Raw genomic sequence first — 16,008 nt, 5'->3', positions numbered from 1 at the left:
TTGACGACATGCTTTTTTTAATTAATTAGTTTGTTTGTTTTTTAAATCTAAACTCAAAGTAAATCATAGTGATCTTTTTATTTGAACAATGAGTGTTAGTTGGATCCAACCCCATATCATAGGACAATTGGGGGTGGGTCTAATTACCATCAAGTTTCAGTCTCACCTTTGACCTTGAAATAAGTCATGCTTGTAATTTCTTTGTAAAATTACATCCACTGTACTTTATGTGAGTGAGTATTTATTTCAATGAAATGTGTAAAGGGAGGGATGGAAAAATAGCTCATATGTGAAACTAGGTGATCAATATTGATTTTACCATATTCATTTGTCTTAGAGGTTCCGGCTCCTTGTTTCTTTCCCCCCTGCACGTGTGTGTGTGTCTACTTCAACCTGCTGTTGTTTATCTAGGATGAGAGAGGATTAGGTTCTGGAAAAAAAACAACACTTTTTTCTTCTCCCGCCGCTCGTCCCTGTGAGGTTTATCTACGCAGAAAACAATGTGCTCGTGTGTGTTTATTGTATCATCCTGACCTCTGCTTGCTTGTCTGTGTTGCAGGTTGCCCGTGTGGGCGGCCAAGAGGACGCAGGCCATGAGGGCTGTGCGCCGGGCTTCCAGGTCAAACATTACCAGGTGGCGTACAGTGGACCTTTTCAGAAAGGCCAGTCGCTCGCACAAGGTCAGTGAAAATGGACAGAACACGCGCACACACACACACACACACACACACACACGCACACACACGCACACACACACACACACACACACACACGACTTTTTATTGCATTTTGTAACTAACTTTTTTCCCTCTCTCTTATCTTGTCATTCAACAACACAAATACTTGTCTGGGTGTGTACATACACACACACACACACACACACACACGGCTTTTTATTGCATTTTGAATCTAACTTTTTTCTCTCTTTTATCTTCTGTCATTCAACAACACAAATACTTGTGTGGGTGCACACACACACACACACACACACACACACACACACACACACACACATAAACCCTCAGTCCACCTGTGTGGCTCCTGATGATACGAATAGCTGACTGTAGCTCAGGGACCTGAACAAAGCCAAGCCAGGCTCTCCACAGCTCAAGGTGATGGAGAGTGTATGTGTGTGTATGGGCTGTTTTGTTCTTCACATTTAGTCGAATTCACACGCATTCTCGTTCTACTGTGTACAGGAGAAAGAACCGGTTGCCACTTCGCACCGCAATGACATCAGTCGTCAATTCTTCTCCTTGATTGGATCATATTTACAGAATCATTTTCATTCTGGGGACAGCTTCAGTTCCCAGTTAACTGTGTTCGCCCTGCAACCATTATGCCGGAGCTGCTCCCTCCCATGGCACCAGTTACCACGCGCGAGTCGATGTATCGTCTTGCGGAGAACTCCGACCCCAACGGCGGAGGGGTTCGCATTTTCCTTTTCGTGCACAAATGCGTGTCGGATCTCTGCAGGTTTTTATAATGAAAAGAATTACGGTTTGAGATGGAGTCGAGGAGAAGTTTGCGCAAGTCCAATCTCAACTCTACATTGCTGCCACAACTTATTGGTCCACTGGGCCCCATGTGGGAGCCTCGGGCGACGCCGATCTGCACAGCTCCACTCCGTCTCCATGGAGATCATGCAGTAACGTACACGCCGGCGGACACTTTGCTCCTCTGGGGTTGCAAGTCCCTCCTCAAGGTGCAGCTCGCCACCGTCGGCGCCGACGACTCGTTGCAATTTTCTCATTTTGTCGCAGCATGATGAAACACAATGGAAATATGTAAATTCCGATGGGAATAATTTATACTTTGCCACTTTGCGGTCTGTCGTTTGTTGCGGAGCTCGTGTTCATTCCATGTGCATTATTCAACATATATTTCATAATCCCTTCGCATGATGTCATTACGCTGGATTGTCATCGCCGGCTCCAGTGTCACACGCACGTTTACTTCTACTTTTATTGCTCGAGTGTCGTGCGTGGCTTTTGGACGTGCACCAACGTCCTTTAAGTGCCACTCTGGTGACGGGCAGCTTTTCCAATTGATACTTCCCTTCCTCGACGGCGAAATATGACAAATCCGGGCGATTTTCTCCCTCAGCCTCTTTCTTTTTTCTTTCTACTCCATCCCCTTTTTTTTTTCTCTGCTTTTTTATTGTGTTTGATTTGGTCAGCCAGTGAGGCATTTTGTCACCTAGAGGTTCACCGGTGCATGTAGTAAGAGACAGAACTCCGTTCTGCTTTAGTGCTCCGCCGTGGGACGACAGAGTGGTTCCATTACCTTGAATACGGTCCTGTCAGCAGAATCACCTCTCGCCATAGGGGGGCCCCGCTGCTCACGAGTTATTGACAAATGCGCGGACGTGGATGATTATGGTGGATTAAAAAAAAAAAGAAAAACACTGCACAGACAAAAAAAAAAACTGCAAACAAAACGAGCAAGACTCATGATTCAATTCGAAAGATGAATCATTTATATCAGTCAGTGATTGCTCTGCAATACTCGGATGGATCGAGTTGATGCAAGTAGCGTGTCAGCGCTATTTCACCGATGTACACGGATGTCAGATGGAGCATTGATACTGTTGTACCTGCCCCACCATCCATTTGGCTCAGCCTGAACAAATGGCCTGCTGAGTGTTAGCAGGACTCGCGCCGAGTGCCAGAGGCTGCAGCCCCGGCCCGGTGACACATGCAGATTCATGCAAATTCTGCTCAGCCCCCGTGCCACCCGCTGTAGACCTCTGTGTGTAATTACCAGAGGCGGGGCGGTCTGTTAGCGGGAGATACCTGTCGGAGCAGACCGGGCTTCAAGGACATCCATCTTTAGCTAATGGCCTTATTTGAGGAACAAACACATGCACATCCAGCGCGCAGACATTCCCTCTTTCTCCGTCTTTCCCGCTCTCGGCACCGCTGTACGAATCCTCCCTCTGACTCTCTTTCGGGTTTTTTTCTGTCCTCCAATGCCTTCCTCCTCCTCCTCCTCCTCCTCCTCCTCTTCTTACTCAGCTGGCCCCGCATACGTTGATGAAAAATTGATGCACGTACAAATAGGAGTAAATGGAAAACGGGTTAGGTCATGAATGCAAGAGGAGAACACCGCTCTCTCCTTCTCACCTCACGACCTCAAGTCTAATTTCTAACCGTCCAAATTTACAGACCAAATACACAGACAGGTTTTTATTGATTGACCGCGCGTGCGGGACACATGGTCTTCGGGGGGGACGGCTCTATATCCAAGATTAGATTGGACTTTGTACTCACACTTTCAATCAGCGAAACTGGACCTAATGCAAACTAAAGGTTAACAAATCTATCCACTACAATGTTTTTTTTTCTTTTGAAACTGGCAAATCTCTTTTATCCTCATATCTAGTCGTACCAATGGGCAAGAGAAGGCTAGATTGAAGTGTTGCACAGTCAAGCTCACATAGCCAATAGCCTCCAGCTCCGTTTGAAAACCATTGGGAATGAAGCAGAAAATACATTTTCAAAATATGCTCGGCGCCATTCAAATTGCACAGATGGATTTTGATGCAGACGTGTCGTTCATTACTTGGATTTCAAACAAAAATTTCCAACAAACAAACAGAATACACTGAACATGTGTGAATGTTTCCTTGGACTAGGGTTACCAAGCATCCTGGATCCTATCCCACTCCTTTTGAACTGCTGCCACCATCATTACAAGCGGCATATTGTAAAAGGCCCATCACACATTGTTGGCTTGAAAGTCCCGATATACTGTATTGTCATCTTCACTGTTTTGTGTATGCGATCTTAGCTTGAAATAGGCTCAGGGCCACACCCCAAATGTACACCCACAGATCAGCATGAATCCTGGTTCCAGCAAAAGTGCGACTAAAAAACTGGAACCTCTAACACCATCAACATAAGCCATATGTTTGAACAGGAGTGTCTTTGTAGAAATGATCAAACATAACTTAACAAGAATTGTGATTTCAGCTCAATAATGTAAAATTGACTCCCAATTCATAAAGACGACTGTGCCCAATGCAATTGATTCTGTGTTTGTTTCTAAGTACGATGCTGCCACATTAACCCCTGCCATCAGGACAAATATTGTAGATGTACGCAAAAAAAAAGACTTTCCGAATGAGAAATTTCACCTTTACACGTTTCACAAAAAGCCCTGCTTTATTTCGCCTGAGTGCTCCAAATAACTATATCTCCACAGGGTTGAGGAGGCCTCAGCCAGAGCGGGCGGTGAATGACATTTACCGAAGGGATGATTTAGGTTCCCACTCCTGAAAAGTTACTTTAATGGTTCTTTCGCTCAGCGGGCTCTGCCACGGGTGCGGAGAAAATACAGCAATGAGATGTATTGATTCCGAGATGGCGTTATAGCTCACCTTAGTTTTGCAAGCCGTTTGTTTCCCCCGCCTCGCCGCTGTCCTCTCACAGGCGGCAGTAAAGTTGATGCAGCCTGCCGTCGCCGACCCGGCGGGCCGTCAGAAATACCAATGCCCCGTAACATCCGTGTCGCTGTGACTTGCGGAAAGAAAAACTGGACTTTCTTCATGAATGTTTATGGCCACGAGTGGGTATACCCCTCTCCGTCATAGAAAGACGACATTACATCCCGTTCATTTATGCAAGCCTTGGGTGAGAATAGAGTTTTGATTTTCATGGTTGCGCTGGGAAGCTATGGGGCACGGCACGCTGACAGCCGGTGAATTGTGGAGAAGGGGGACGAGGGGAGCCACCTTATCTGTGTCCTGCAGAGCAAGGACCGAGGCTCCGCGAGGCTCTCTTCAATCCCACCACCGAACACGATTATGCCCCCCCCCCCACCCCCCCCAAAAAAAACCCAACAACGTGCCAGCCTTTAGCAGTTTCTATAGGGTCTTTCGCGTTCTTATTTTTTAATAAGGCATTGCTCACGACTAGAACGGATCACCTGGAGGAGGTGGCGCACCACTCCGGGCTTGGCGTGAGGCATCAGTCTGCGGACGGGGAGCTCTCTTCGGCCGGCACGAGGCCCCCGGGGGCGCACAGACCGCCCCGAGCTCCGGAGACCTCGCTGTGTTCCCCTCCCTCCTCATCATCGAAGGAGATTTAAAGGTGCTTGAGTTCTGATATAGCCTAGTGGTTTTTAGATAATCTGGACAAACTCTCTCATCTGTTTCATTTTTTTTTTTTGCTTCTGCCCTACCCCGACCCCTCGCTGTGCTCTTATTTAGCTCAGATGATAAAGTTTGCTGTTCACACACACACACTCACACGCACACACACACACACGCTCACACACGCTCACACACACACACGCTCACACACACAAACGCTCACACACACACACACACTCACACACACACACACACACACACACTCACACGCACACACACACACACGCTCACACACGCTCACACACACAAACGCTCACACACACACACACACTCACACACACACACACACACACACTCACACGCACACACACACACACGCTCACACACGCTCACACACACAAACGCTCACACACACAAACGCTCACACACACACACACACACTCACACACACACACACACACTCACATACACACACACACACGCGCTCACTTAGACACATTTATCTTTTATCAAATACCCCATCACGCGGCGTATGAAAGATTGGGTTTTTGTGATTTATCTGCAGCTCTTGAAGGTTGCCCCCCCTCCTCAGCTGCACTTTATTCCAATGCGCCCGTTCCCAACGCAGGAGATCGCTGTCGTACGTATTGCTTTTCTCACGGCCGCATGCGGGGCAACCCAGCACATCCCTTCAAACCCCTTTTTTTTCCGTACTGCCACTGAGCAGCTCATTATGTCGCCGCAGTTACTTCAGACAAACAGCCGTCAGACGTTCCCCAGTGGAAAGAGGAATGAGAGAAAAGAAAGGAGGGATAGCGGGACACGTAGCGTCATATTTACAAGTGAGACTAACAAGAGTATATTTTATTGCTCTATTTCATCCGTTTATTAATGTTCTTCGGCGACATGCCAGGCTCACAGCCAAGTGGGTTTCCGTCTCGTGGTATTGTGGAGAGTTGCGAAAGGAGATTCCCTGAGATGGGCCGAGGCTATAGATAGTCCAGCTTCACGGTGAGATACGGCTGCTGCGTCCCACACGTTGTTGCCTCTACTTACTAATGTTGCCATCATAACCTGTCATACACTCCCCTCGATCCACTACTACCTGCGCACGACACAGAGAAACACCAAAGCGGCCGTGTGCCCGCGCTGTCACCAATTCATCTTCCCTCTCTCTCTCTCTCTCTCACTCTCCGCGAGGCGGTGCGTAACTGGATCATGCCACTCTCGCGCCCGTAATGGCGTGGCATTAATCACCTGCCGCGGCCGCAGTCTCCGGGACTAGCAGCTTCTTTTTCCGGTGTATTTTTAATTTGACCATAAATCAAGGTGCGCCCGTGACAAACGACTGTAATTACAGGAAAGGCTATTACAAGTGTGTGTGTGTGTGTGTGTGTGTGTGTGTGGGCGGACGTTTGTACATACCATATTTTTGTAAATCCGAGCATTGTAGGCGCAACATGTGCAACGTGGGCATGGTGTTTGTTTGCGAGCGCGTGATAGCGTTGGGTAAGCAGGGGAGCCAAGATAAAGAAATAATCCATGTGTGTCCCTCATGGACTTATCTGGCCCTCGGCTACATTCAACCTTATGTGGGTCAACTTGTGACTGCAGGCTGCTGGTATACGGTACAGTGTGCGGGGTTGGGGATGGAAAGGGGCGGGGGGGGGGGGGGGGGGGGGGGGGGGGGGGGGGGGGTGATGCAGCGGAGAGAGGGGAGTAAAGGGAGTAAAATTCTGGTGAGATCATGCAGTGGGACTTCTGAAGTATTCAAAAGCACGTGGATATTCATACCGTTGCGATATTTCTAAAAGCCAAAACGAGATAAAACTCCATACTCCAACCCTGCAGTTGTACACAGACGTGCATAATTCTTACACATTGTTACCAACAATGATGGCTTCCCTCACTTTCAATTTGACCTCTACATGAAGTTAACTGCATAATCTGCAGATTTCCCCTCGTTTCTGGCTCCGTCATTGACGAAAAAGGACAGAGAAAAACTTTGAAAATCATTACCAAGTTATTATAAACAAAAAAATGATCATTCTAATTTTCAAAAAGTGATAAGCAGGCTACTGGAATGAGCCGAATTTCCATAAAACCTTTTCAAGTTGACGTGAGTTATTAATTTGGCAACACATGCAGCAGATATGATGCAACAATAACCTTTTGGCCACTTGGCACATGTCTGAAGTCCAATCTCTGTCAATCTGTCCAACAACTCCTGAGGGAACGTTTGCTCTTCAGCTCCACAATATTCGCGAGCTAATATCCACTGCACAGTGCTGCGTTTTCAACTTTTGTTGGGAGTTGATGAAAGCTGCCTGCTGCCCTTGAGAAGGCTCCTGAGGGAGCAGCGGACTTGGAACTCGTAAAACAACACTGAGCTAACATGTTCTCCGTAGAGCGGATGGCAACTGCAGAATCTGAACTCCTTTCACGTTCACATGCGATCCATTGTTGATATGAACGTATTGACTGGACACTTTTTTCGCACCAGATCCATTTCCAGCTGCGCGCTCTCAAATCTGACTAGTTGAATTATTTAGTTACTTTATTGACGCTTTTATTTTGAAAGCTCAAAATATAAATTTCCCATCGTGCGTGACATTCAGATGGATGTGTCCCCCCTCTCTTGTCGATGTACCCTGGTCTACGGGCATATGAACTGGCGTCAGCGGCCCTGAGAGGATCAGGGCATCAGGGGCGCGGGCGGCAGTATAGTGCCGAATCATGGGATATCCCATCTCACCCTCTGTTCGTCACATCCGTGTCTGTCCTGCGTCTCCGCCACTTTCTCTCTCCCGGACGGAGCTCGCTCTCGCTTCCTTCCGACGCTCATGTTTCCACTCTGCCTAACCTACTTAACAGGGGGAATTTACATGTCTGCTGGCAGGTCTGACAAACATCATTCACCCGCACTCCTGGAGATTAAAAAATAAACTCATGTTTAATTCAATACAGGCTGTTCGCTAAGAGGATGTTCATCAATTAGTAACATGATGTTTTTAATTGCAGCTTTGAAGGGATTTTGGGGAGCTGTTTTTTGGCAAGCAGATATGAAGTGTCAAGATTAATATTGTATTATTGTGCCCAGACGTTGGCGCATCTTGATTCGGAAATGATGTGATTGCCTGAAATGATCAGAGACCACAGTCAATCAGAGCAGTTTGCACCATCTGGGAGGCTGCTCGGGAACATCCTGTAGATCTGAAGTTCAAAATAGGATCTTCATCAAATTAGACATGTCTTATGTGGGCCATTTCTGTTTGTGAAATGGTGCGACCAAATTATTGGGGCGACCACGAAAGTGTATGAACGGTGGGAAGTAGTCGGGGCTTACAGGTACAATAGAAGGCTAATTTTTAATTCATATGCTGCCTAGTTCATGATTCATAGTAATCAGCGGCATATTCATCGCCTGTTTGGCAACCAGCTGACTAGAATCGTCAAGTGTCTGTGTGCATGTGACCTGCTGCGTGTAAATGTGGGTTTTTCTAAAACACCGATCCCAATTAAGTTTTTTCTGTTGCAGCCTTAGCTCTCCATCCTCCTCCTTATATCATATATATCTACTCTTGTTGATTTAAGTAAGATTTAAATTTCCATGTATTTATTTATCAAGAGGGGAATCCTCATTGCAACTTTCCCTTTTCGAGACCAAAAGTTAGTGTCTCATATTGTTGAACGCTGAAGTTTTGATATTGTTTTGGGTCTTTAAAGTGACTTCAGCTTTCTCTGTTGAGTCGGCCTCTGGTTTTGGACGCTGTCCCACAAAGTTGTTGGTTTGACAGACCGCTTTTTAAGAGGATATGGCCAGTTTAGCTCCGCCTGGTCCACTTTGAGAGAAAGTAACCTTTGTGCTGCCCTCCTTAGAAACTTCAAATGTAACTTTGGTCAAGTGCTGGGGTCGTTTTTTTCTTCTGGACTCGGGAGTTCAATTTGGCCTCAGACAGCTTCACCGAGTTCTTATTACAGCATTTCAAACACCGACATGCCATTTCAATGGAAGTGTTTTTCTCTGGTTTGACAGTTCAAAAAACCCCCTGCAGATCAGATTTTTGCCATTCGACCGTTTTATCTAAACACTCATTTTGAGAAGTGAAATCGTGATATATCTGAAAACACTTAAAAGTCAAAAGATGTTTGTCATATATATATCTCCCTTAATGGCAGAAAATAACTAACTGTGTCATGAATGAGAAAACCCACCAGAGAATCAACATGAAGACAGAACAAGTGAGAATGGAAATTTAGCAAGCAACACTTGATCGTAGCTGTTAATACAGAAAACCTGTTGAGAACTGTTCAAATAGTCAGTGACGAGAAATTGCTCATTGAATATATTGTCCATAACTATGTGTTCATATATGTATAATCACCTGCAGCAAAGAACCAGATGTTTTTTCGTCAACTTTGAATGAGTTAAATATAGTTCCATGGGGTGGACCCGACCTCCGTGTGAGTCGCCGTGTTTGCTAAGTCGTGTTGAATACGGTTGTTGCACAAAACGGTCTCATTCACGTTGAATTTCCAGACGCTGCCGGATACTGGAAATGGAATCAGCGGCGCGCTCCACCATAAAGTGTCCCCTGTCGGTTGCTCGGTTAGTTGCGATTTGCAACTTTACCACCAGCTGCCGCCGGAAAAGTACAAAAATGACATACTGGAGCTTAAAGGTTGTCGGACTTTGGTTGAGGGTTTAGTGTTTCACACACAACTAGTTTGCGGTAGAATTTATTTTACAGTATAAAACTCGCACGAGCCAAATTTCATTAAAGCAAATAGATCTGTCATTTTTTCCCTTCAGAAGGAATGCTCTGTTTGCATCAGAGATTGTCTTTGATCGGCTCGTGTCTCAATGCACACCGAGAGTGGCGTGATTATTCTTCACGCTTTATCGAAACGATATGATGCTGATTTCATTTCTCCAGATAATTAGAGTTGTTGTTTTATCGCTCAGCACTAAATGAGCTCCAGCTCTGTATTTAAACGGTTTCGGCGGACGCAGTGGCAGCGTATGTTTCCTGAGCGTGTTTACCTGCAGACGTGTCTACGTGGTGGCGTGCGGCCCTTTCTATCATTTGCAGTTATGTTTATAGTCTATAAAAATCGGTGTTGGTACCAGCAGCAGGCGGCAGCAGCAGGAGACGACCATCAAACGTAACCGCACATTTCACTTTTCTTTCACCGACACAAACAAACCATTCACAAGCATCTGCCCCTTGTTGTTTTATTGACGCGTGCCGTATTTCCAATGCACAACAAAAAGTGTCACTCTCATTATGAGCAGGAAAGTTTATAGTGTTGGTGACGAGACATTGGCAGCCGATTTGTGTTATTTTCAGAATATCTGCTCCTTCACATGAAGACGGCGAACATTTGCACACGGCCAGTCCCTGGGTTTCTTAAAGACCCAGGGAGATAATTGGAACTACTGCCCACTCTGCTTTACTTCACATTTTCATGCCCCAACTTGTTTTCTTATTCTTCTTTGTACAGTTTGTCGATAGCGGCTTTTTTTCATATCTGTAGCTTGTTAAAATACATTTTTTGTCAACCTGAAATCATTGCAGCTTGGCCTGAAATTTGAGAAAACTATTGCCATGGCTTTTCAGTGATTTATTAAAGGTGACGTAAAACAGGTTTAGTCCTTTTACCACAATCAATGGAAGGAAAGTGGCGTATGATTTGTGTATGGATGACAAAATATAGAGGGACAAACTATACATTGATGGTATAAAAATTATCTTTCAAACCCCAAATCCTTGACAGTGCAATTTAAAAAAAAGGTTATACCTCAGGAAGACCTTCAACCAGACAAGTGAACAGTGCACCCAATAAGGAGATAATGATGTGCCGCTGTCACAGGAGTGACAGAATTACTTTGTATCAAAAGTTTTCCTCTCACTTATATGCTACTTTCCCGCCTTTTGCTCGTAGCCTAGAGACTGGCGTGGCCCCCCCCCCCTTTTTTTTTCTTTTCACAGTAACTTGGCACCTCGGTGTTACCAACGTTTGCTCATGGATTTGTGTTTGTGTGCGACTGTGGCTCGGTGAGTATATCCATTATGGGGAAGGCAAGAAGCACACAGCAAAATACACGTGATCACATGACTAATCTCTGCGCCATCCGGTATCTCATCTGTCTCCTCTTGTGCACTCGTCCCTACAGATGCGCCGACACACTCACAGACTCCAATAGCGCCGATTAACAGACAGAGCACTGCTTCTTTTTTTTACGCGCTGCATTCAAACACTTAATAGGACCGTGCTCATTAGCTCCTGGTGTCAACGTCCACCCCGAGGTAAGTGTCCAGCTACTGACTTCAAAAAGGTTAGCACTCTCTTAAAAAGAGAGCAGTGGGTGGAATTGCGGACATACTCGCAGCAAACGGGGGGAGCCGGCCTTTCATCCCTAAGTCTGGAGTCGAGCCCCAAGTAATTCTCAAACAGAAACCCGACAAGAAAACGGCACCAAGCGCCTTTGCTTAATAATACGGGGAGGAAAGAGATTGGCTTGATCCAACCCGGTGCATTTTTTTTTTGTAGAGCCACAAAGGACAGATACATAAAAAAAATTGCAATTAAGTCCAACATTTTTACTATAAGGTTGATAAAGGGCTGTGAATTCATTTAAAAGCTGTACAATAATTAACTCAGCGACAACAACAACAGCAACAGGTAGATCCTCGGGGATCTAGGGAGCTCAGTGTACTGACAATGGCTTTTCTAAATTCATCTTGGCGCCACAGTTGTCTGTGCATTCAATGTGGAAATAATTGCGTTTGAGCGACAGCTTAATCGGAGACTTGCGCTTGCGTCGAAAACACAACTAATCTCTGTTTTCAGACACACGCGGACCACCAGTGTTGCTCTGGACACGGTCCGAAAACTTTTCCCGCCAACCCCCCCGGTAGAATTTCCAGAGAATGAGCCCATGTGAGAATGCAAGAGGAAAATCTCCGGAGGATTCACGGCGAGCGATTGGGGCGTGTTGGTGACCGGCAACAAAAAGACTCTGCTTTCCGCCGCTGAGTTATCGTCTGTTGTAAACGCGTCCGGCTCGGAATCTCTCGCTTGCGAGCGCCATATGTGAACGGCGACTTAGGGAAGCACAACATCTCTCATGGTATCAACTATATTGACACAGCTTTGCGTGAGGGTAAGTATTGCGTTATGACATTTATCTAGAAGGACTCAAAACATTAGCCCATGAAGCAAAAATAAATTCAATCTGCGATAAATAGAACTTTGGAAACAGCAGAGAAGTTCCACTGGGCTCCGCTGACATTCATCGAATTATTTACTCGAGGTTCCGGGGTTGTGTTGAATCATCCACTTCTGTTAATAATGTGGTTTAACTCCAACCAGATGGAAACAGATCATGGTCATCTCTCGAGGAACAGGCGCGGCATCTCGCCGCCTCTTTGCGCGCGAGCTTGTGCGTCGCCAGAGTCCAGCGAATTATTCGTACATTTAAAAAAAAAAAACCCAAACAAATTACAGTTGTAACACGAGCACGCTCCAATGTGTGTATATATCCGCAGTCACCCGAAGGGTCTGCCACACTCGAGGAGAGACTCGAGGAGAGTGTGCATTAAAGGCTCAGAATGTCCACGAGGCAGCCCTGAAGCGCCCTCGCAGCGGGACGGCCCCTGGGCCCCCGTGGACTCCTTTTTCCTCCTCTCCTTTCTGGAAGCACGTTCGAATCTGCGAGTGCGGCCATTGTAACTGGGCCAGTGTGACATGCATCATTCATGACCAAGCGTGGAACAAACTTCAAACTCCTCTAAACTTTTACATATAGGGAACACAGTTTGTATACTAACCGAGTGCAATGTCAGATACTGGTATATCAAAAAAAAAAAGGGGGGGGGGAGGTGTCTTTTTTCTGAAGCAGCAGAAACAAATTATCATATTAATAGCTCCAGTGCATTTAGAAGTCGCAGTCATCAGACAGTCTTTCTGTGACTCAGTGCTTCGTCTGCTGCTCCCGGGGCGCCAGATGGTCACTCGATTGCAATCATATGTTTTCAAGGGATACGGAACGACTTTTGACCTCTCGGATTTATCTTGGCACCGCGACCAAAGGGGCTGATTATCAACGGGGCGACGGAAAAAAAAAACCAAACAACTTCCCATTTTTCGCATAACGTCCCGTGATCCCCTCCGGACGTTTGTCCAAGTGGAGCAGGTGACGTGTTCGGATTTCCGTCGCATTGGCCTGGCGCCAGAGCGACCGCCGCACGTCCGACTGGCCTGTTGGCACATTAACGGTCTAGTAGTCGCCTTTTTGGCTGAGATGACTGATAGCAGCCTGCCTGCGTTGTTTGCGGTCGTCCGGCCCATTGCGCCGGCTGCGCGGCGATGCGGGCCAATGGCTCGGATCTCCATGTCTCTCGGTTATTTTTGCTGATGTGACCAATTAGGCACCTGCCGCACTAAATGCTGTCCCCCCGATTATCACGCCTCGCGAACGTGGTGTTGCACAGTTGCCGCATAGAGTGCTCAAACCGGTTGGCCGCCCCCCCCCCCCCCCCCCGCCCCGGCCCCTCTTTAGATGGAATGCGTTGCCCTGCCACTGACAAAAACAAACGCGGGCTGATTGAAGTTTGTTATGGTGCGAGAATAACCCCCTCGCTCGCTCCCTTCAGATGTGTCGCTGAGCTTCGGGGGGGCGCGACGGGGCTGGGGGGGCTGGATCTCAATCACGCAGATACGCCGATACATTTTCATTTATATCCCCACATGAAAAGCTGAGCGCGGAGCGCCGCAGTGGCTTTTTTTTTAAAAGTACGAATTTAAATGAATTCATATTCACGCAGGTGTAACCTTGGAACAGGCAACTTCAAAGACCCAGGCCCGTAGGCCCAAACAGTTCCATCTTGCGCGGGATGCGGCAGGATGTTTACCGTCGCTGTCAGTGTTGTGTTTGCATGTTAAAACCTTGAACGGTTGTTTGGTTTTTTTTTGCGCTGATGGGCCGACTATGAATGAATTAATTACATTGTTTGCCTATGTTCTCCTTCCTATACTCCCTTTACAGCAGTCAGTAAGAAACACCGACAGGCTCGCTCGCTTGAATCGCACACCAGACCAGATGCAACGCTTAGGATCAACAAAAAGCGCTCAAAAGATACATGCTCCTCCTGTCAGAAAAATGTGAGAGGTGCAAATTCCCAGGCACCCTCCGCCTCGGGCCTCTGCGCGAAGTGCTGCCGGTAATAATGAGGGCCTGACTTCGTGGGATTCGTCCTCCGCCCGAGTTTGCGGCTCGGCGGGGTGGAGAGGAGTCTCTCCGTGACTTTGTTTGCATCCTGAGGAAAAGGGGGGTGATTATAAACAAAAGTGCTGCAGCCCGTCGGGGGAAATACACACTGCAATTATTGCAGAGGAAAGATGCTCAGAAAACCTTGTTAAAATCTAATAAGCCCAAGGTTCTTTCTTATTTGCCCTGTTGTGTGCAGGGCTGAACGTCGTGATCGCCAGAAATCCAAATGAGATGAAACTGTGAGAAAACCACAGGCAGATGGGTAGATGGATAGATTATTTTTTTTCCCCCTTGTCCTCCTTCGATCAGGTAGATAAATCGGCAGTGCAGTCATTTAATGCCATGTGCAGTTAAAGGGCGGCGACTTCTCTTGATTGCAAATGTGCACTGGCATGACTTGGTTCAATGCTGATTTCCTGCAGCTAAGAAGAGACTTAGCAGAACATCGGTTCAAGGCTACGACGCAGGGCCGGAGTGTGTTGTATGAATTGGAATAAATGAAATGTATTATTATTATTATTATTATTACTTCTTTTTTTATCATTAAAGCTCCAGTGTGTAATTTCCTGGCGGCATCTGGTGGTAAAGTTGCAAACCGCAACCAACTGAGCGCCCGGCAATGGACACTTCACCGTGGCCCGCCGCTGGCTCCATGTTCCATTTTCCGACGCGAATGCGACGTCTTCTGGTGCCTTTTGAGCAACAACATGGCGACTCGCACGGAGGTCGGGTCCGCCTCATGTTACTGTATTTAACTCATTCAGAGTTGACGAAAAAACATCGGTTCTTTGTTGCAGGTGATCATACATATATGAACACATAGTTATGGGTGATATATTCAATTTCTGTGAAGAAGTTCTTCTAAATATTACACACTGTAGCTTTTAATATCTTTTTTTAATACCTCAACTATCACATTCATGGCCATGTGAATTATTACACATACTTAGGGTGTCCAGATTATCAATTACTATGACTTTGGTGATCCCCTGAGTTTTCCTGTTGCGCCACCGACTCGTTCAAAATTCCACTCATTTTGTCAAATATCTCAACAACTACCAGACAGTTGGGCAAAACATTTTGTTTCCTAATGACTCTGCTGATCCCCTGAGGTATACATTTGTGGCGTTCGGGTCAAAAAACATCTCGCCGCTTCTCTTTTGGATTTGGTACATTTATTCACGCCCCCCTCAGGCGGAATTGTAATGACTCTGGTTGAATCCCATGACATGTCATCCAGCCTCATCATCCAGGTCAGATTTTTTTAGTTTGTCCAGCACCCGCCAGACCAAGGACACACTCCCACTTTAGCAGTGCCTAGCTGTGGCGAGCATTTCAGCATTCAGCTCAGAGCGCCATCGTGCGTCCCGCCGACTCAAGGTCTTGTTTAAATATTAGGTAAGGACGCGATGAGGATGTTTGCGGCGGCGCTGGCTAAAACGGGACTTGAAGACGTTTGAACTGTACGTGAACTTTATACGGCCCGTGCGGTGCCGTTTGAGAATCAATTAGGCCCCGGAGGACTTCCCGGTGTCAGCTGTTAATGAGACTCCGGTAAAAGTGGTGAGACACTTTAATATCGGGGTTCGTTATTTTTTGTGTTGCCCAGTGGCAGTGTCCTGGCCTGGTGAGGTGG

At 46.7% G+C, this 16,008-nt stretch overlaps 1 protein-coding gene across 3 annotated transcripts in view; it reads left to right on the top strand.

The window, feature by feature from the left end:
• cdh13 (cadherin 13, H-cadherin (heart)) overlaps positions 1-16,008 on the top strand; it is a 280,640-nt gene that overhangs the window by 79,088 nt on the left and 185,544 nt on the right. For all 3 annotated transcript variants that reach the window (XM_035643270.2, XM_035643269.2, XM_035643267.2), the window contains exon 2: positions 560-680. In XM_035643270.2, coding sequence (XP_035499163.2) covers positions 560-680 — 121 coding nt within the window. The remainder of the gene's footprint in view (positions 1-559; positions 681-16,008) is intronic.

The sequence above is a fragment of the Scophthalmus maximus genome, chromosome 7 (genome assembly GCF_022379125.1).
Source record: "Scophthalmus maximus strain ysfricsl-2021 chromosome 7, ASM2237912v1, whole genome shotgun sequence".
In the NCBI taxonomy this organism is placed as follows: domain Eukaryota; kingdom Metazoa; phylum Chordata; class Actinopteri; order Pleuronectiformes; family Scophthalmidae; genus Scophthalmus; species Scophthalmus maximus.
The sequence above is the reverse complement of the archived record's forward strand: the minus strand, read 5'-3'. Positions and strand labels throughout refer to the sequence as shown.